The 22,933-nt window shown below is 46.0% G+C and overlaps 1 protein-coding gene across 1 annotated transcript in view; it reads right to left on the reverse strand.

The window, feature by feature from the left end:
• Positions 1 to 16,794, reverse strand: part of PPM1J (protein phosphatase, Mg2+/Mn2+ dependent 1J) — a 43,192-nt gene extending 26,398 nt beyond the window's left edge. The window contains exons 1-2 of the mRNA XM_060772685.2: positions 16,226 to 16,794; positions 66 to 192 (exon numbers count right to left, since the gene is read on the reverse strand). Coding sequence (XP_060628668.2) covers positions 66 to 192; positions 16,226 to 16,584 — 486 coding nt within the window. The 5' untranslated portion in view covers positions 16,585 to 16,794. The remainder of the gene's footprint in view (positions 1 to 65; positions 193 to 16,225) is intronic.
• Between the last annotated feature and the right edge of the window lie 6,139 nt (positions 16,795 to 22,933).

Here is a 22,933-nt window from a genome sequence, read left to right on the forward strand (position 1 = left end):
AGGAGAGAAAGTGCTGTCACTGAGACATAACATTCAGAAGAAGACATAGTTGTCACAAGGCTCACCTCTTCCAGATCTCCAGAAGCTTCCTTAGGGGCTGGGTTAGTCCTTGGGCCTCTTCTTTTTCCCACAAACACAGCTTCACAGCAAGCTTGATCCTCATTATGTTGGCTTTTGCCAGCATTGATGACCCTTAACAAGAAAGAAAGGCCAAGTGAATAAGATGGGCTTAAAGGCAGAGTGTGTGACTCATTTTGTTTCATTAATTTATGTCCATCTGTATACTCTCGACTTTTGAACAAGGAAGAACCAAAGCTGAGGATAAATGAACTCATTTTCTTAAAACAGAAGGTGATGTGTGGATACTTCCAAGTGGAAGCTCCTATTATTTACAATCAAGGAGGCATAATACACATATTTCAATTTTTTCTTAAGATATTTTTCCTGGTAATTAAAAGGACGGAAGAAACATTGAGGAAATGTGGGAGCGCAGTAAACAGGAGATGATATTCTCCTGATAGTCTGTAAAATTTCATTAATGAGGCAGTGTGATTGCACAGTAAAATCTCATCTGAAGCCACTTAGAGAGAGGATTTTTGTACTTGGAGGCAGCTCAGTACATTTTAATACATCTCAGTCTGTTGTCGCAGGTATGAGCAACTTCATATTCCCAAATGGTGTACTTGTGAGAGATTTTCCATACTAAGAGAAAGAATGAATTAAGCAATAGAAAAACAAGGACATATTAAAACTATACAACACTGTCTGACAACCCATAAAATTCGCTAGTGAGAAGTGAAGGGTATGGGGGAGAAAAACCCTCATATCAAACCCAAAGTCGTGCAATGTTGTGTATTTTATTGTCTATGTTTTTTAATTGCTTGTATTGATGTTTATTGCTTGTATTGTTGTGTTTGGGCTCGGCCTCATGTAAGCCGCACTGAGTCCCTTGAGGAGATGGTAGCGGGGTAAAAATAAAGTTAATAATAAATAAATAAATACATACATACATACATACATACATACATACATAGATGTTGCAACCACTGTCCACTTGTAATTCTCCTATGTGCTCTCACTATCTCATTTTTTCTTCCTTTCCATGGAACAATTTATTGAAGGACAGATGGAATAGCTACCCAGTGCCTTTTGAAGTAAAACTGGAACATCTTCTTTATCTTCTTTCAAGTATATAGTAGTTTCATCTCAGGCAGATCGTATACTAGCTCATCAGCTCTAGATAGAAAACCACTGCTACAGAACTTTGCTCAAGCCCTTGAAAGAAGCCTTTATTTTTGCTGAAATAAAACTGAAAGAGGACTCCCATCAAGAAGTGACTAGCAGCAGACAATACTTCTCAGAAGAGAGAACTGAATGAGTAACATGAACCAGAAGTTCTTGTTTGTCTGATATAGTTCCTTTCTTGTTCATTATTATTCCTTTGGGATACAAAAAAATAGGGTAACATGCCTATAATCTACAAAACCCAGCTCTGTGGGAGGAAGTTATAGAGATGCAAAGCAGGAAGTGCTGGATAATTGTTTGTAGAGCAAAGTGGTTTGTCGCTGAAGAAGTGTGGCTGAAAAAGATCTCACAGGAATTTTAAAATTCCCTCTGTGACACAATTTCCCAAAGCTAAGCAGCTGAAAAATACCTCTAATGTTTCTGAAGTGCTTTAAGTTTGAAACACACAGCAGCAGTGTTTTTGCAAATTACAAAAATGTAAGTATACACAGATATAAGGAACAAACATATATTTTCTTGACCTTTTCAAGGCCAAGAAATTTATCAGAGAAATAAAAGTGGTTAATATTCAGGCTTGCTTAGCTTTAGAAAGGTTGCTGTGCCTATCTATGCCTTCAGATCACACCAATTCTGTATCAATGGAATTAGAACTATGTCATGTTGTTTCCTCCTGCTGGATTCTGAAAAGAGGAAGGAGTGCTGCAGGATATACTAAAAGATATCAGAAAATTATTCCAGATACTACTCTACAGAGCCTGGTGAGTCATAGAATTATAGAGCTGGAAGAGACCTCATGGGCCATCCAGTCCAACTCCCTGCCTAGAAGCAGGAAAATTGCCTTCGAAGCACCCCTGTGCAGGTACAACTGCACCAGGAGCTCCAATTTTGTTTGCTTTGCATTGAATGTTTGTTGTAGTCCTAAGTTTCAGGGACTCTGCAGATAGGTGGCTTCTTTTGGCTGCAATCATAGTGCAAGCCACCTGTCAATTATAGTTAGGTTCCCTGGTCCCACCCCCTTTTTGGGTTTTTGGAGTGAATAGGAGCCTTTTTGAGTTCAGTCCACACAAAGCAGCTTTCCATGCAGGACATAATACCAAGAGCTCCTGTAGAAAGCTTCGTCTTCTACGGCTTGGCCGGGGAGATATACAGCCTACAGCTTGGCCGGGGTGATACAGCCCCACAGCTTGGCCGGGGAGAAAAGGCCCCACAGCTTCGCTGAGGATTTTACAGCCTTACAGCTCCTTTGCTGAAGGACTTCAGCCAGCCATCACGGAAACCTGAACTTCTTTTCCCCTGGAAGTCTACAAATCTCTGCTTGGTAAGGGTCGCTCGCGGAAGCCAGACGCAGTTGGTACCAGGTGCAGGGGCTCCACACCAATAGAGGCAAAGACAGACTGCCCAGATTAGAAGTTAAGGATTTCCCCATTAGTTACAGTTAAGAACATAGTGCCTGTTCCCTGTGGACAAGATTGAAAGAGCCTATAGACTGTTAAGAAAGCTTTAAAGTACCTGTTTGTTTTCTTTAATAAAGAACATTGTTGAACCTTTAAGCAATCTAAAGTCTCTGTTTGGGGGAATCCAGGGGCCTTTAATCTGAGGCAGCCCCAGCGTCCCACTGGGCACACAGAATTTATGTCCTCTCTACAGTCTTATGCACAGGCCCAGCGTGCGACAGCACAACCCCTGACAGATGGCCATCCAGCCACTGTTTAACCCCCCCCCCCCCCAAAAAAGGAGTCACACTCTGGGGCAGAGAGTTCCACTGATGAACAGCTCTCACAGTTAGGAACTTCTTCCCAAAGTTCAGGTGGAATCTCCTTTCCTGTAGTTTGAAGCCATTGTTCTGTTAGCTAGTCTCCAGGACAGCAGAAAACAAGCCTGCTCCCTCCTCCCTATGACTTCCTCTCACATATTTATACATGGTCACCATGTCTCCTCTCAGCTTTCTTTTCTGCAGGCTAAATATGCCCAGCTCATAGGGCTTGTTCTCCAGACCCTTGATCATTTTAGTCACCCTTCTCTGGTCACGTCCCTTAATTTGTGGTGCCCAGAATTGGATACAGTATTCCAGGTGTAGTCTGACCAAGGCATAATAGATTACGTAGCATAACTTCCCTGTCAAGTGATCTTGACTTGTAGGTTACATCTTCAATCTCAGTTACAGCATATTTATTTGTACCTGATGTACACATAACATTGCGGGAGTGCAAACTGTTTACCACTGCTCTGATGCTAACAGTGCAGAAATGTGTATCACACTGAGTCACAACCTTCAGCCATCTATCTCAGGACTGTAGTGCTAAGTCTTACTGGCAGGAATCACTTTTCAAGGTTTTAGGCAAGACTTCTTCCCAGTTCTATCACTCCTATTTCCTAGTATTCTTCATGTTAATCTGAATTTACAATACAAAAACAGCTCACTTTGTTCATGCAATTAACATTGATAAGTGGAACAATATGGCCCAGATCTCTCCATCATTGCATTTTCTATCGCCCCATCTCTATGTTTTCAGAGGAGTAGTTACGGGGGGGGGGGGGGGGGGAATGAGGGCAGTGTTCCCCTCAAGTAAGAATTTATCTCCCCAATGAAATTTTTATTCAGTCCCCACATTTCTAGCATTTTAGAGAGTAAGACCCTGAAAAGTATTCACACCAAGAACTCTCTGATTTGCCATAGTGTCATTCCTATATTTATGCATCTGTTTTTTTTCCTGCATTTTTTCCTACATTAAACTTTGTTGACACTGTAGGAGAAACTCGTGGAGGACTACTGTTATCTCGAAAAGGGAAGCCAGGTGGTGTGCAGTTGTCCCATTTTTCTATGTCTATTGGTTCTTTTCTTTCTATGCCCCTAAAACTGTATACAGTGAAGACATTTGCCCTTGCACTTTGCTACTCTGCTGCTGAGTATGCATGCCCAGTGTGGAATACATCTCACCATGCTAAAACAGTGGATGTGGCTCTTAATGAGACATGTCGTATTATCACGGGGTGTCGGCACCCTACACCACTGAAGAAATTACACAATTTAGCCATTATTGCACCACCTGACATCCGCCGGGAAGTAGCAACCAATAGTGAAAGGACCAAGGCAGTGATATCTCCAGCTCATCCCCTGTTCAAATATCAGCCAGCAAGCCAATGACTTAAATCAAGAAATATTTTCTAAGATTTACAGAGACACTCGCTGGAACACCTCAGCAAGCGAGAATCCAAAAGTGGCAGGCTAAAACCTAGAACCTCAATCAATGGCTGATACAAAATGAGAGACTCCCTTCTGGGAACACAGAAAACTGGACAACTTAGAAGGCACTAAACAGACTGCACTCTGGTACCACGAGATGCAGAGCAACCCTTAAGAAATGGGGCTAGAAAGTGGATATGCGAGTGTGGAGAAGGCAAACCACAGACCACCTATTACAATGAAGTCTGAGCCCCGCCACATGCACAATGGAGGACCTTCTCATAACAACACCAGAGGCACTCCAAGTGGCCAGCTACTGGACAAAGGACATTTAATAGAATGCCAAGTTTTCAAACTTTGTGTGTGTGTTTTTAAAGAAAAACACACACAATACAACTGTTTGGTTCACTCCTGATAAAATAAATAAAATAAAATGCCCCTAGAAGGTCTGAAGGGATAAAGGAATGAAGTCTCCTTTACAGTAAGGGTTGTTTTATTTTTCTTATGCCTACTTTCATTGTTAAGAACTAATTAGGACAGCCATGGAATGAGGGAGGATATCTGAGTTCAGCTGGTGTGATTACATTGTTTTGAGTGGCACATAGCTGCAGTAGCACAGTGGGTTAAACCACTAGATGCAGAAAAATTTGCTGACTGGAAGGTTAGCAGTTTGAAGCCGTTGGTTGGAGTGAGCTCCCGCTGTCAGCCCTAGTTTCTGCCAATGTAGCAGTTCAAAAACATGTAATGTGAGTAGATCAATAGATACCGCCTCAGCGGGAAGGTAAAAAAGGGGCCCTGCAGCCAAGAGGGTCTACGGACAACAGGCTCCTCGTATGGAAAATGGAACAAGAGCACCTCCCTATGGTCAGAGTTGAGCATTGCCTCCAGACGCTGGAGATGGAAAGAGAAACCTTTGCCTTTGTTGTGTATTGTATGCCATTGTTTACTGTATAAAAAAAACATTGAATGTTTGCCTATATATGTGTATACTGTAATCTGCTCTGAGTCCCCTTGGGGAAATAGAGCCAAGTATAAATAAAGTATATTATTTTTGCTTTGGCAAAGTTCAACCTAATGTTGAACCTCGATGCAGACTGAGTATAGACGGTACTGCATGTTGGCCCAAAATGGGGCCATCCTCGTTGCTGTTCCTGGAGTTCCCAGCAACAGACTGAGGAGAACTTGCTTAGTTCATATTTCTTTCTTACGCTGTTGTCATCATGCCTGCATCTTCAATCAATTTCTTTCTGGAATTACAACTACTTGTGTGCTTATTGCCTTCAAAAAAGAAAGAACCTTTTGCCTTTGGCAGAACAGACATTCACACTGTTTTGGTTCAGTTCCACAAGTTATGAGTAATCTCAAATCTCGATTGAGGCTTTTGAGATACTATCTGATCCTTTTCTGCAAAGTGGATGTGCATCCCCTTTGCACCCTTGACCAAGTCATTCATAAAAGTGTTAAACAATACTCTGACCAGGATTTAGCCCAGCTGTCATCTCCTGTGTCATTTCTTCCCAGGATGACGAGAGACACTAGTGCATATTCATTAAGTACAATTTCTCTACCATTTAGAAATAACATTATAAACACCACTTTGGAAAAAATATGTTGGGGAAGTGGACAGAGAGAAAAGGAAGTCAGTTACATCTAGCAGGCATAGTTGGCTAAAATCTGAGCTCATCTGCTAAAGCTGAATAATAAGAGATTTTGTTTAAACAAACAAACAAACAAAAAAGAGTACTTCTTGAGACAATGCACTGCTGCAGGATTCAGTACAGTATGACCCCGTACCCATACGGGATATCTTTAAAACCCACCTTGGATACCTGAAACTGTGGACAATAGTAAACTCTTTATTGGAACTATACTTGAACCAGAAGCATACTATAGAATTGTACTGGATGACCTAGAGAGAGACACAAACAATTCCAGGAGGAGTGGAAGGTAAATGAAACTACTTTTTTGGAGTGGAGGTAAATGAAACTACAGATATTGAGTCCAAGGATGAGAGAGTTGAATTGTACCATGGGATATAAAGATGGCAACCAACTTGGAAGGCTTTAAAATGGGCAAGTTCATGGAGGATAGGGCCACTAGTGACTATAAGTCAATATCAAGATATGATTTCCTTGGTCTCTCTGTTGTATTAATATGGATACTTATCATTTGCTGGGGAGCATGAATATATGTGTGGGGGGATGCTTTTGCAGCCCATGTGTGAACTAAATGCTGGACTCAGTTTGGTTCTTACATTTTTAAACACCAGTTAGTTGATGTAGCTGATTCCGTGCATACATACTCTTAAGTTAAATCCCAGAGGGTTTGCTGAATCGTATTACCTGTTCAATGTGCTGCAATATGAACCTGCATACCAGGTGCTGCTGGTGTTTGCAACTTCAGCAGCTTTTTATTTAATACTGCTTGAGCAAGACAAAAATAAATCATGACAGACAGAAAATTACCAAAAATTGCAAGTGAATTGGTCCCAAAAGAAGAATGACAAATGAAAAGTTCTACTGGTTTCATGTTGAAATTATCACTGTGAAAGGTCTCATGCTCCTCTCTTTCAGGCCAAAGATGACTGCTTGAAAAGCCAAGCAGATTTTATGAATCCAAAGTGGACTTTTTCTACTACAGAGTGTGTGTGCTCAGTTGTCTTCAAATGTGAATGATGAAGACTTATCTAATGAAGACATTGAAATAGTTAAAAGATTTTCCACACCTTGGCTCAGGCATTAATCAGAATGAAGACTGCAATCAAGAACCAGAAGACTAGGATTTGGAAGAGCAACAATTAAGTAACTAGACAAAATTCTGACATGTCAAGATAAATAATTGAATACTAAAGTTAGGATTGTCTGTAACATCGTATTTGCCATTTCGATGTGAAAGCTGGAGAACAAAGAAAGGTGATAGGAAGAAAATCCACTTATTCGAAATGTGATGCTAGAGGAGAGCTCTGTGGATACCATGTACTGTCAAAAAGACAAATAAATGGGTTCTAGAGTCAATTAAGTCTGAACTTTCCCTAGAAAACAAAATGACAAAACTGAGATTTTTGCACTTTGGACACATCTTAACACATTAATCACTAGAATCGATGGTCATGCTTTGTAAGATAGAAGGCAGTAGGGGGAAAAAGGAAGACCCCATTACAAGTGGATAGACTCAGTCAAGGAAGCCATAACTCTGAGCCTGCAAGGCCTGAGAAAGGCTGTTGAAGATAAGGTGTCTTGGAGTCAAAGTCAACTTGACAGCCATAAGTTATACAACAACACTGACTCAGTGGATCAGTCAGTTTTGCCCTCCTGTTCCTTTGCGTAGGAAATCTCCAAGGTCAAAACCCTGCAAGTACAATTTATTCATTTAAACACCCAATCATTTAATAGAGTGACAAAGCTATATCTGGCACAAGGAGTGGGAGAGAATGTGCTTTTGTTTCATTACCAGGAGTATACGGAACTGGAATCTGACACAGACTACAGTGCAGACAAATGGTTAAGGCCTCTTTCACCACACAATATTTCCAACCCAGCTAGCTCCACCAGTTACTGTTGTTGTTGTTTTTAAACCAACCAAACAACCAAAAACAAAGGAAATGTATACATATCAAGGAAGTCAGTTACATCTAGCAGGCATATTTAAAAGTTGCAGCTAGCTGGCTTTTCCATAAGTACAGTTTAAAAAAGGAAGTGCCTGATATTGCAGTTATGTCAACTCAGTTTCCATATAATACAAATACATGCACAGTTCTTCATTTAGAGTCAAATAGCCAGATCTTTCAAAAAAATGTATTCTTTGACAACATAGCCAGTGGTTTAAGGGTGCTAGGAGTTGTTCTAGACCAGTGGTTTTCAACCTGTGGTCCGTGGAACACCAGTGGTTCACAAGAACTAAAATATGGTCCACAGCCTCACCATTACAACACCATTGCAATGAGAGCGACTAGTCTCATGAAAACCTCTTATAGTGCTGAGGCTTATTAAATATGGTTTTCTGTGGGCAAGCAGATGGCGACTACTGGATGATATCTGTTCTGTATCAGAAAGCAGAGCTGATGAGGTCTATCCAATGTAATTTTCTGAATCAGCATCCCAAATAAAGTTACCCCAAAACTGATTTGAAACCCTTTTGGTACTAATGTTGGAAAGTGGCCCCTGGTACAAGTGATCCATGGTCAAATAGTCTCTGGTCAAGTGGTTCCTGGTCAAAAAAAGGTTGGGAACCACAGTTCTAGACAAAAGATAAACTTCAAATGACTCCATTCTGAACTCTTAGAAGCAGGCGTCAATCCAATCTTCAAGTTAAGTATGTTAAAGCTGCTGCTCAGGACTGTACTACAGCACATGTCTGCCTACATGAGAATAGTCCCTGATGTCTGTAAAACTGGAAATATATGAATAATGTCCAAGTATCGGGGTTGAGGAGAGAAGCGACAGCTCCACTGTGTCCAAAAAAAAAAACCCCTTCATCACTGCACTCAGAACGGTTCCGGTTATGGCGGTCAGCAGCGGCAACGCTGAGCTGCGCTAACGAAAGAACAAAATCCTAGGGAATCCTAGGGAATCCCCCCTCTTTGACAACCAAAAACTGGAGGGGGGTGAGACCAACACTAAGCACGAGGCGTTGAGCCCGAAAAAAGTCAAAGAACCAAGGAGCCGAGAAGAGGAGGCCAAGAGGAGGCGGCGAAGGTAGGAAGGGGAGGAAGGGAGCACCGCCATTGCAACGCGGCCGGCTTTCCCTAAGGAAGAGAAAAATCTACCAGCATTGCTGACCCTCCGACGAGGACTGGCCGACTGCCTGGTCGAGCTGTTGGGTTTGACTCCGACGTTGGGCCCCGCTGCTGTCTGGGCCGCCGCCACCGGCTGGCCGGCCCGATGTAAGTTTCACCGCGGTCGCCATCTTGCCGCGCTGCTCGGGCCTTGTCGTCCTGCTGTTGCAACGGAGGGGGGAGCGAGAGACGCGCCGCGGCTGGCTTCCCCCCCGGTGAAGGACCCCAGCGTTGTGGACCCTCCGGCGAGGACTCTATCGGCCGCCTGGTCGAGCTGCCTGTTGCCCGGCCCTGGCGCCGGGCGTTGGGCCTCTGCCGCCTCCTGGGCCGCTGCCTGGACTGCAGCCGCCGGCCGGCTGGCCGAGCCGAGCCGTAGTGAGATCTGCTGCAGCCGCCATTCTCGCAGTGCTGCTCGGGCCCGCCGCTTGCTGCTGCAGCTGAGGGGGAGACACGCTGCGAAGGAGACGCGCCGCGAGAGACGCGCCGCGGCTGGCTTCCCCCCTGGTAAAAGACCCAGCGTTGTGGACCCTCCGGCGAGGACTCTATCGGCTGCCTGGTCGAGCTGCCTGTTGCCCGACCCCGGCGCCGGGCGTTGGGCCCCGCCGCCGCCTGGGCCGCCGCCTGGATCGCAGCCGGCGGCCGGCTGGCCGAGCCGAGCCGAAGTGAGACCTGCTGCGGCCGCCATTCTTGCAGCATTGCTCGGGCCCGCCGTTTGTTGCTGCGGCTGAGGGGGAGACGAAGGAGACGCGCCGCGAAAGACACGCCGCGGCCGCCATCTTGCCGCGTTGTTTGGTCCCTTGCCGCGTTGCTTGGTCTTGCGGCCCTACCATCTGGACCTGCCCGTTTCCCTGCCTCGCCGCTGGGCCAACTAGGCTTCGGCCACCTAGGCCCATCAAACAACCTCGTCGCTGGGTTCAACTCTACCTGAGCCTTCACCATCCTCGCCTATCCGCCTGGGCCCCACCTCCCCATCATCTGGCCCTCGCCATCGGGCAAGCTGCGGATACCTCTTCTCTGGTGCTGACTTTCATTGTGTTGTTGTGTAGACCTTGTGTTGATCGATATTGTGCAGACCGATTTTGTATAGATCTTGTTGTGCGGACCGCTTTCTGTGTAGACCGACAGTGTGTTGCCTGTTGTGCAACTTAGCTGGATATAGACCAACTGGGCTGACCACCGCCATGTTGACCACCTCCGGAGGACCATCCGCTATCTTTACATCAGTCGTCTATAGTTTACATCTGAATCACAGCATTTTTACCAACTGCCAATCTCTTTATTACTGTGTTTACATATTGCGAACATTGCACGTTACAGTTCCTTTTCTACCTTTGCTGCTAATTTGGTAATAAGAGCATAATATAGCACCTTAAGGCCCCTGCCTCTGCTGCCAACTGTTTTTGCACTTTACCCCTTCCCCGATCCCTCCTGCCGCACTTTAGTAGTATTGAGGGCCAGTTTCTGGGTTTTTTGTCGCACTTTAAGATCCTGCACCTTATGAATCGCCCTAGTGGCTTGTAGCCGTGGAGTTTACTATTGTTGCACTTTAAGACTCTAGCACTTTAGGTATCATCTTACTTTCGCGGCTAAACGTTTACTACTTGTATCACTACCATCCACTGAAGTGTACTGTTTCCATCCATGTGGTCCCCCACCCTCCTATGTATACTGTCCCTGATATTACTGACTGGTGAAAGGGGCAGGGGAGGAAGTGGGCTGGAGCCTGTGAAGAACAATGAGGAGGGGAGGGGGGATAAAGAAAACCAAGGCAACTGGCAAGAAAAAACGCCAACACTCCAAACAACTGGTGAAACAGAGACTAAGACCTTGGTCATGAACTGCGGCATGGAGGAGGGGAGGTGTTCCACTAGCCGAGGGGCCCCCATAGAGGTCGTGGTGGGAAGGAGGAGATGCGGGAAAAGGAGACCTCAAATTCGGCTAAATTCGGACCACTTATCCACATTAACAATTCCAAATCGGTCTCCTAAGGTAAATTGGTGTAACCAGGTGAGCGGACCCTCTGGACTGAAGGTGGTGCTGTTGAATGCCAGATCTGTCAACGGAAAAACGACCTGGATCCAGGACCTAATCCTGGATGAGCGGGCAGATCTGGCGTGCATCACGGAGACCTGGCTGGATGAAGCTGGAGGAGTAAATCTGACCCAGCTTTGTCCTCCAGGCTTCTCCGTGCAGCACCAACCGAGATCCGGAGGTCGGGGAGGCGGGGTCGCAGTGGTCTATAGAGATTCCATCCATCTGACCAGGTGCCCCATCCTGCAGACCACAAATTTTGAATGCGTCTACATGAGGGTGGGTGACCGGGACAGAATAGGGATTCTGCTAGTGTACCGTCCACCTCGCTGCACTAGTCTCCCTACCTGAGCTAGCGGGGGTGGTCTCGAGCCTGGCGTTGGAGTCTCAACAGCTCCTTGTGCTGGGAGACTTCAATATCCATGCCGAGGCGACCCTCACAGGTGCGGCTCAGGACTTCATGTCTGCCATGGCAACCATGGGGCTGTCCCAACAAATATCTGGCCCCACCCACTGTGCTGGACACACATTGGACTTGGTTTTCTGCCAGGGATGGGAACAGGGTGGCGGTGTGGAGGAGTTGTCCATCTCTCCGTTGCCATGGACCGACCACTTCCTGATCAGATTTAGGCTCACTGCGCCCCCTAACCTCTGCAAAGGTGGAGGACCCATTAAGATGGTCCGCCCCAGGAGGCTGATGGATCCGAATGGATTCCTGACGGCTCTTGGGGATTTTCCCGCCACCTCGGTAGGTGACCATGTCGAGGCCTTGGTCGCTCTCTGGAATGGGGAGATGGCCAGGGCAATTGACAAGATCGCTCCGGAGCGTCCCCTCTCAAGTAGCCGAGCTAAACCAGCTTCTTGGTTTACTGAGGAGCTGGCAGTGATGAAGCGAAGAAAGAGGGAACTAGAGAGCGTGTGGCGTTCGGATCCGAGCGAGTCAAATCGAGCACGGTTTGTGTCCTTTCTTAGGGCATATGCTGCGGCAATAAAGGCCGCAAAGAAAACCTTCTTTGCGGCCACTATTGCGTCTGCAAAGAACCGTCCGGCGGAGTTGTTTCGGATTGTCAGAGGTCTTTTAACTCCCGCCACCTCAGGCGGGAGCCCTGACAATTCGGTCACGCGCTGTGAAGCATTTGCTCGGTTCTTTGCAGACAAAGTCGCCTTGATCCGTTCTGGGCTGGACGCCGCGTTAAATGCAGTCTCTGAGGATGTAACAAGAGCACCTGCTTGTCCTATTTTGATGGATTCTTTTCAGTTTGTGAAACCCGAGGATGTGGACAAGATACTTGGAGGAATGAGGCCCACCACGTCCATCCTAGAACCCTGCCCATCCTGGCTTCTGAGGGAGGCCAGAGGGGGATTGGCTGTGTGGGTAACAGTGGTGGTGAATGCCTCCCTTCGGGAAGGCAAGATTCCAGCGAGCCTAAAACAGGCTATTATAAAGCCGCTGTTGAAGAAACCATCACTGGACCCCACTAAATTGGACAACTTTCGGCCTGTTTCCAATCTCCCCTTTTTGGGCAAAGTCATGGAAAGCGTGGTGGCCTCACAACTCCAGGTATTCTTGAGAGACACGGATTATCTGGATTCGGCACAGTCTGGTTTCAGACCGGGACATGGTACCGAGACGGTCTTGGTCGCCTTAGTGGATGATCTGCGCCGGGAGCTAGACAGGGGGAGTGTGTCCCTGTTGGTGCTCCTGGACCTCTCAGCGGCCTTCGATACCGTCGACCACGGTATCCTTCTGGGGCGCCTTGCGGAAATGGGCCTTGGGGGCACTGCCTTGCAGTGGCTCCAGTCACTCCTGGAGGGCCGCACCCAGAAGGTGTTATTGGGGGACTCCTGTTCTACACCACAACCTTTGACTTGTGGGGTTCCACAGGGTTCCATACTGTCCCCCATGCTGTTTAATATCTACATGAAGCCGCTGGGTGAGATCATCCGGAGTTTCGGGGTGCGGTGTCATCTGTACGCAGATGATGTCCAACTCTGTCACTCCTTTCCACCTGCTACTAAGGAGGCTGTCGAGGTCCTGAACCGGTGCCTGGCCGCTGTAACGGTCTGGATGAGGGCGAACAAACTGAAATTAAATCCAGACAAGACAGAGGTACTCCTGGTCAGTCGCAAGGCCGAACGGGGTATAGGGTTACAGCCTGTGCTGGATGGGGTCGCACTCCCCTTGAAGGCGCAGGTTCGCAGCTTGGGTGTGACCCTGGACTCATCGTTGAGCCTGGATCCCCAGGTTTCAGCGGTGACCAGGGGAGCATTTGCACAGCTCAGGCTCGTGCGCCAGCTGCGCCCGTATCTCGGGAAGTCTGACTTGGCCACGGTGGTACACGCTCTGGTCACATCCCGCCTTGACTACTGCAATGCTCTCTACGTGGGGCTGCCCTTGAAGACGGCCCGGAAGCTTCAGCTGGTTCAGCGCGCGGCAGCCATGTTACTAACTGGAGCGGGAGGCAGGGAGCACACAACGCCCTTGTTGTCCCAGCTCCACTGGCTGCCGATTTGCTACCGGACCCAATTTAAGGTGCTGGTTTTGGCCTACAAAGCCCTAAACGGCTCCGGCCCAAAATACCTTTCGGACCGCATCTTGGCCTACGAGCCCACGAGGACCTTGAGATCGTCTGGGGAGGCCCTTCTCTCGATCCCGCCTGCCTCACAGGCACGTCTGGCGGGGACGAGAGAGAGGGCCTTCTCGGTGGTGGCCCCCCGGCTGTGGAACACTCTCCCTGCAGACATCAGACAGGCGCCCTCCCTTATGTCCTTCCGAAAAAGCCTTAAGACATGGCTGTTCGAGAAGGCATTTAATTAAGTGCTATAACAATGTGGTAAAGATGACTGGAATGGAACAAGGAATATGAGATTGGTTATGATTCTACTATGAGACGAAGCGGATTATTTAGTGTAACTTTGTAATTGTGGTATTGTTAATATGTTGTTGTAATTGCCTTTTTGTAAATTGCCTTTTTATATGTGTTGTACACCGCCATGAGTCGCCCTAAAGGGCTGAGAATGGCGGTTAACAAATGCATCAAATAAATAAATAAATAAATACATGGGACAAGTGGATGACACTGATTTCCAAATTAAAATTTAGTTTCCCCATTAAACTCAATGACACTCAGTTTCCATTCATAAACATTCACTAAGTTGGACTGCACATAAGTACTCTACACATTTGTAACAGTACTTCTCAATGGGCAAGGTGTCCCCTACTCAAATAAATGTCACCAAAGAAAATGAACCAAACCAACAAAACCACTTCCATGTCCAAATAATTATATTTAGAACCTGTATATTATCTGAGAGCTGAGCCTTAGCAGCCTTCTTACAAGAGGCCCTTTCTTATCCAACAAAAGCAAGCTAAGGTCACAGCAAGTCATGAGACCACCTGAAGAAAAGTGGAACCTTCAATTTACTGGAAACCAAAACTATTATTATTGTAATGAAAGGAGAAATACAAATGGGTTAAAACTGTAAAACAGTAGCAGCTCTGTTTAATTTCATTACTGTGTTTTAGAATATGAAACAAGATAGCTGAAGAGCAAAACATTGATTTTGAAAAATAAAAACAGTCCCAGTGAAATGAAGCATGCTGCATTACCACCTTTCTATGGAAAGACTTCTGCCTTTAACAGCTAGATGACAGTTTCCCTATTTCCCATGCCAGGAAAAGCCTCATCTCCAGAATGTATACCCCTCAAGTAGGTGTTTGGTTGGTTGTTTTTTTTTTAAAGGGAACTTAGCAGAATACAAAATTAGAAATTCATTCACCCACACATGGCATAGCATTGGGCTAAACGCCAGATTATTTTGTAAGTAGTTGGTTATTTTTATATCTTTGGATTTTGTGCGCCCTCAATACATTTGGGATTTCAAGTTTTTCTCCCACCTGCAAAGGCACAGAAGCTATTTGTGTATTATGTAGGACAGACAGACTGGAGCAAAAGAGAGGCGCCCTAAATGTACCAAGTTGATTCTATGTGTATATGCATGAGGTTATATTTTGGCTGGGGCACATAAGGCGATATTCCTTTTCCCATTCCACATTTAACACCATATCTGCACAGATCTGGCTCTGTGAAAAGAAAAGTGGATTTGTTCATTTTTAGGATTGTTGTGATATATAATCTAGGTATCTATCTCATCATCAACATTTAGAAAAGTCCTCTCTTGTGCACTCCATGTATGCTCACAGAGCCTCTCAAAGGAAGCAAGAGCATCTCTGAAAGGCCTGTTGTGTTTATCCACTTAGTGGGCCCAGCATGGGCAAAAAGAGAGAGCTTAAAAAGGGAGGAGAGCACATGCACATCTCTCAGAAGAAATGCCTGCTGCACAGCTACACCAAGACAGGTGGGTGAAGACTAAACCAGCTGGGAACCATTCCTTGGTCAGGAGCACCAGGAAGGGTGCACCTCCTGCTCCTCGAAAGCACCGCCCCCCCCCCCCCCTAATTTTCAGGACTGTGTCTTTCAGTTCCATTTAAAGGAAGAAGGTCCCATTTAAAACAGAGTAGCGGGAATTTAGAAAAGGAAAGAGCAACTTTTAGGAAAACCAGCAAAGGAAAAGTCAGCAAAGGAAACCATAGAATCATAGAGTTGGAAGAGACCTCATAGGCCATCCAGTCCAACCCCCTGCCCAGAAGCAGGGAAATCAGATTCAAAGCACACCCGACAGATGGCCATTCAGCCTCCGTTTAAAAGCCTCCAAAGAAGGAGCCTCCACCACACTCCAGGGCAGAGAGTTCCACTGCTGAACAACTCTCACAGTTAGAAAGTTCTTCCTCATGTTCAGGTGGAATCTCCTTTCCTGTAGTTTGAAGATATTGTTCAAGGCGAAGTTTGCTCCTGCCTGCCATAGATGAACGGGAAAGGGCTGCTCGTGGGGTTGGAATGGGAAAGTACTCTGAATAGGGATGGAATATCAACCCCACCGAGATCCCCCTCTCCCTCCCTCCCTCTCTCCCTCCCTTTTAGGGCTCCTACTCTGCGTAGCCGGTGCTCCAGGGCAGGCGTCGCCGGCTCTCGCGAGGGCTCTGGACGGCTCTCCCCGAGTGGTCGTCCGCTTGCAGCAGCTCCTCGGCTGTCAGCTGCAGGAAACCCGGCCTCGAGAAGCTGCCTCGCCGCGGAGGAACCGCCTGATCCCGTCTGCAGGAGCCGGCGGCGGAGGAAGAGGACGACGACGAGGAGGAGGAATCAGCAGAAGCAGCAGCACCAGCAACCGAGCTGGAACTGGGAGCGGGCGGCGGAGGGGAGGGCGAGGCTGCCTCTTGGCTGGAGGGGCTCCCCGAGCTGCCCAGCCCCCCGACGAGCTGCGCCATGGCCGAGCGCACCCGGCCCAACATGCTGCCGCCGGAGCGAAGAGGAGGAGGAGGGGGAAGGCGACGGGGAGGAAGAGGAGGAACTGCCGCTTTAGAGAACCGCCGCCGAGCAGCTTCTGCCTCCTCCTCCTCCTCCTTCTTCCTCCTCCTCCTCCTCCCCTGGCGGCATCCTCAAGCGGGGTCTGCTCGGCTTCAGGAGCTCCGTGGCGGAGGTCCCTTCGAGTCGCCACTCCCCCTCTCTCTAGGGGTGCTTAAAGGGGGCACGTCCCCCCAAGGGGGGCCTTCCTTCTCCCAAAGGGGAGACCCCAGACTCTCGTTAGCAACCAGGCTTGGAGGGCACTGCCATGACACAATGCCCAGGAATCACTGGAGATTGAGATATGTAAGGTCTGCACCAGGCAAGGGCAAACTTGGGCCCTCCAGGTGTTTTGGACTTCAGCGTCCACCAGCCATGTAAGGGGGGGGGGGGCTTGAGGGGCTCCAACCCCCCCCCCCCCCCTTGAAATTGTCAGGGTGGTCCACGAGAAGGCCTTACTGGTACATTATTTAAACGGTTATGTTTATTCATATCATGATCGGATCACCTTGCTCAATATATCCCATAGGCATGGGGGTATTGGGATAATGACACAAAAGGTTTGCTAGGGTAGATCCTCAGCCTCTCTCTCTCTCTCCCCCCCCCCCCCCCCCCCAATCAAAATCCTGGCTAGAGGCCTGGCTCCCACCATTCCTAACAGCCTGAGGGGGTTTCACCTCCGGTTTGTTTGTTTATTTATTTATTTATTTACCACATTTGTATACCGCCTTTCTCAGCCAGAGGCAACTCAAGGCAGTTCACAGTCAGCAGCCATTCGATATCTTAACAATGATAAAAATACAGTTAAAACCATTATAAAAACAATTAAAACATTTAAAATGTGATATAAAAACAATGCAGCCTGTAAAAACAAAATCCTTGGTGTCCCCTTACTAAAATCATTGTCCAATTGTATTGTAGGTCATTCTATATATTCGTTTTTGTCTAATTATGCTCCAGTAGTAAATGCTTGCTTGAAGAACCAGGTCTTAACCTTTTTGCGGAATGTTAGAAGGGAGGGAACTGATCTTATATTCCTGGGAAGGGTGTTCCATACCTGAGGGACCATCACTGAGAAGGCCCTGTCTCTCATCCCAACCAAACGTATCTGCGAGGAAGGCTGGATCAAGAGCAGGGTCTCCCCAGACGATCTTAAGGTCCTAGATGGTTCATAAGGTGATATATGTTGGGATAGCTAAGCCAGACCGGCACTGTGTAGGGCTTTATAGGCTAAAGCCAGCACTTTGAATTGTGCCCGGTAGCAGACTGGCAGCCAGTGGAGCTGGCGCAACAGAGGGGTCGTATGCTCCCAGAGCGCTGCTCTCATTAGCAACCTGGCTGCCGCTCGTTGGACCATTTGGAGCTTCCAGGCAGTCTTCAAAGGCAACCCCACATAGACAGTGTTGCAGTAGTCTATACGGGATGTAACCAGATCATGGACTATTGTCAGACTTCCCAAGGTATGAGCACAGCTGGCACACATGTTTTAATTGTGCAAATGCTTGGCTGGTCACCACCGAGACCTGAGTTCCAGGTTCAACAATGAGTCCAGGATCACACCCAAGCTGTGAACCTGTGCCGTCAGGGGGTGTATAACCCCATCCAGCACAGGCTGTAACCCTATGCCCTGTTTGGCCTTACGACTGACCAGGAGTACCTCTGTCTTGTTTTATTTTGTTAGCCGTCATCCAGACCGTCACAGCAGCCAAGCACCGATTCAGCCTCCTTAGTAGCAGGGGGGAAGGAGTGACAGAGTTGGACATCATCTGCGTACAGATAGCACCGTACCCTGAAACTCCAGATGATCTCCCCCAGCGGCTTCATGTAGATGTTAACATGGGAGACAGTATAGAGCCCTGAGGAACCCCACAAGACAATGGTTGTGGGGTTGAATAGTTCAGCAGCACAAGGGTTTAACCCATTGCACCACCAGGCCAACTAAATTATTGTGTCCTAATGAAAATCTAGAAAGTGTGTCATCAACATGAAATGTTTGGAAAGCTCTGGTGTTGAGGAACCAATGGGTACATACAGCCTTTCATTCTGAGGTTGAAGCCCCCTCAAGGGCAAATGGATATGTTTGCATGGCAGCCTTCATGGTGGCACATGCCCCACCTGTGGGAACATCATGAGTTTCACTGAGAGGTTTTTTTTTGGCAAAGAGTACTGAGAGGTGGTTTGCCTGTCTATGAAATATAGTCCACAGCATATAGGTCCATCCTTCAGGTACAGTTGTCCCTCTGAATCCACTGATTTTATATAAGGGACAGCATTGTAGTGGAGCCACGGTGGTGCAATGGGTTAAACCCTTGTGCTGCTAAACTACTGACCTGAAGGTCAGCAGTTCAAATTTGTGAGAATGGGTGATCTTCCATCTGTCAGCTCCAGCTCCTGCCAACCTAGCAGTTTGTGAGTGGATAAATGTAAGTGGATAAATAGGTACTGCTTTGGTGGAAAAAGGCAAAGAAACGCTCCTAGCAATCTTGCAGGCCATGCAACCAGGAAGTGACAATGCAGACTCCTTGGCTTGAAAATGAGGAAAGCACCTCCCCAGAGCCAGAGATGAAAGGAAAAGCCTCTGCCTTTGTTTGTGTGTCTCATTGTATATTGTAAAGGCATTGAATGTTTGCCTGTGTAGGTAAATGCTGTAATCTGCTCCGAGTCCCCTAGGGGAGAAGGGCAGAATATAAATAAAGTGTATTATTATTATTATTATTATTATTATTATTATTATTAGAAACACAACAAGAAGAATCCACAGCAGACACTTTGTTGGCTGTTGTAGTGGATCACGCGTTAGACAATTCCCAAGTGCCTAGGACTGTATGATGCATCGGCGAATAATGCATGCAGATCACAGTAAGGTGGCCTTCTGCAGCTGGCAGATGGTAATTTTGCCAGTGGCAATTGTGTTTAAGTGCAGGCCAAGGTCTTTAGGCACTGCACCCAGGGTGCCGATTACCACTGGGACCACCTTGACTGGCTTGTGCCAGAGTCTTTGCAGTTCAGTTTTTAAATCCTCATATCGTGTCAGCTTTTCCAGTTGTTGTTGTTGTTGTTGTTGGTATTATTATTATTACTATTATTATTATTATTATTGTATGCCATTTCATACAGTAAGACTTGAGCATCCACGGATTTTGTTATCCACAGAGGTATCCTGGAATAAATCTCCTTGGATACGAAGGTTAGCTAAACTAACCTGTTTAGCTTCCAATCACAATAAATATCCAAATAATCCCCCTCTGCAAAACACACATGCACAGAATCTATCTTTCTATAAAGATTGTGTACTTTAAATTTCTTTTGGTACAGCTTTTTAAATGGACTCTGAAACTGCAGTCCTAGTCTTTAACAATCTCACAAATTCCGTTATGTTTAGTGTCTCCTCCATTATGCCTGGTGTTCCTTTTGTGTATATAAAAGTCACTGCAACTTTCTACATCATATAGTTAAGACATTGACGAATCCTTCATAATTCACTCACTGTATTGTTCGTCCAACAAATATGTATGTATGGATACCTACTATTTTTGGTCTCATTCTGATTATTCATTTCTATATAAATTTCTGTAGCTGCTGTCTAACTATTTTATGATACATACTGCTTGCTTTATAGTCATATACCTGCAGTAAGCTGAGCCTCTGCCAAGAGGCAGATAGCTCTTGGGCCCTTACTGGCATCGTGACTAAATGTTAACAGCTGTCAAGTGATATGGAAAGGTTTAAATTAATAACTTTGATACTTGTAAAGTTTGGTTGACAGTTTGAAGCTGGGAAAAGACAGGAATGGCCTGGGAGAATGAATCTTCCTCTGTTACTAACCTACTTGCATAATTCCCATAGTTGGCAGGGGGGTTGGGTCACTTCAGATTTCTGTGTTTGCTTCTGCATTGAATGTCTATTGGAAGAAAGGCAGGATAAAAAAAATAAAGCAAATAAATAAATATAACACTTGGAATTCCATCATCCATTGCCTTGGCCCTTCTTGTGGGGAACTACAGTCCATTACGCAGCCATAGCGAATTAGATCACTTTCTTGGTAGAATTCGTTGTTTCAAGACCCAAATCAGCCATTGACTATCAGTTGTCAATGTACTCCATCAGCAAAAAGACTAAAAGCTTCTGTGTTGACTATTATCTGCTTCATCATTAGTTGTTGTGTGCCTTCAAGTCATTTCTGACCTTATTTACTTATTTATTTATTTATTTACCTTACTTATAGATTTGTTCAGAAGGGGGTTGCTGTTGCCTCCCTCTGTGGCTGAGACAATGTGACCTGCCCAAGATCACCCAGTGGATTTCCATGGTCAAACAAGGATTCAGACCCTGATCTCCCTAGTCTTTGCTCACTCCCTTGTGTTGCATCTTCAGCATTTGTGGTAACTCCAGCCTATAACTGAAGGTCTTCAGCAGGGAGTAAAGAGAGTTTTTGTGTTTATGTTTTTGGGCATCCACTGAGCAATCCGTCCTTTATCTCAAATGAGATAAAAACCTCTTTGCCAGGAAGTTATAGAAAGTCTTTCTTATTGTCTGTTTTGTGGTATAGCATTACTCAAGAACCCAGCAGCAGTTTCTGTCCCTGCTTCCTGTTTTTGGTGTGGTTGAATCTTCTGTAAACTGGAGCTGGGTTCTTTGAAACCATTTAAACCTGTCTAGATTTTAAGATCTTTTCACAGAGACCATTCTCTTTCATATCACTATCAGAGATATGGACACCAAAGAGAGTTTCTAGAATTTCCAGCGAATGGAGCCTAGAATGTTTCCCTCTTTGATGTAAATTCACTCTACAGAGCTGAACAGACTGCTCTCTGGCACCATGAGATGCAGGGCCAACCTTAAGAAATGGAGCCACAATGTAGAGTCCACAACGTGTGTGTGTGTGTGAAGAGCAAACCACAGACCACCTATTACAATGCCGTCTGAGCCTTGCTACATGCACAGTGGAGGACCTTTTTATAGCAGCACCAGAGGTACATCAAGCGGCCAGCTACTGGTTAAAGGACATTTAATAGAATACCAAGTTTTTAAAACTTTGTCTGTGTTTTTAAATACATTACAACTGTACTCTCAGGCTGCTTCTAACATGATAAATAAAAATACTCTACAGAGCAAAGGGTGTATTGTCTAAGGCTTTCATGGCTGGAATCACTGGGCTGTAAGTTTTTCAGGCTGCATGGCCATGTTTCAGAAGCATTCTCTCCTGATGTTTCGTCTGCATCTATGGCAGGCATCCTCAGAGCTTGTGAGGTCTGTAGGAAACCTGGAACATGGGGTCAAATCAAGGAACATGAAAGACACTGCAGACTACTTCAACCAAAGAAGTCAGCCATAGCAAAACACTTGATGAACCAACCAGGACACAGCCTGTTATTTGAGAACACAGAAATGCTGTACCACTCTAACAACCACCATGTTGGAATAACATAGAGAAGCCACTGAAATCCACAAGCATGTGGACAATTTCAACAGAAAGGAAGAAACCATGAAAATGAACAAAATCTGGCTACCAGTATTTAAAAAACCCTCTAAAATCATAACAGTAAACAGCACTCAAAAACAGGAGAATTCCAGACAAGAAACCATCAGGGCCAGCTAATCACCTCCCAACAAAGGATTTCCCCCAGCAGTAAGAAGCCAGACCTTGAAAACTGCTAGGTCATAAAATGCTAATCAGTTGCAACATTCCCACCTACCACTTTCTTCCACCCTGGACATTCCACAGATAAATAAACCAAATTTTCTTAGCTTCCAACAGACTTTACAACCTCTGAGAATGTCTGTCAGATGCAGGCGAAACATTAGGAGAGAATGCTTCTGAAACATGGCCATACAGCCCAGAAAATTCACAACACAGAGCAAAGGTTGTTTGCTTGTTTAAATGCCCTTAGGTCTTTCAGCTGAAGGGTTTTTGCACCCCCATATTGATTAGTTAATTTTCTTGATGAGTTTTTAACATTGTGCTTTTAAACCTGTTTTTACTTTTTTATATTATTTAAAGTATATTAATTTAGTTTGACTACTGAAGATTATGAGTGTGAGCCAGTGGAGTGTGGTAGTTTGAATGTTCGATAAGGATGTCAGGAGACCGTTGGTTTGAATCCCTGCTTGATCACAGAAACTCAGTTGGTGATGGACAAGTCAAATACTCTCAGCTGCAGAGGAAACAGAGATTTTGTGCACAAATTCTGCCAGAAATCCTTGCTTTAGGGCTGCCTTAAGCCAGAAATTCTGGGAGTGTTAGGTAACAAGACTGAACTTCAAAGGTTTGGAGAATCAAGGTGCACCTTCTATTGC

Source organism: Anolis sagrei, chromosome 4 (assembly GCF_037176765.1).
Source record: "Anolis sagrei isolate rAnoSag1 chromosome 4, rAnoSag1.mat, whole genome shotgun sequence".
Classification (NCBI taxonomy): Eukaryota; Metazoa; Chordata; class Lepidosauria; order Squamata; family Dactyloidae; genus Anolis; species Anolis sagrei.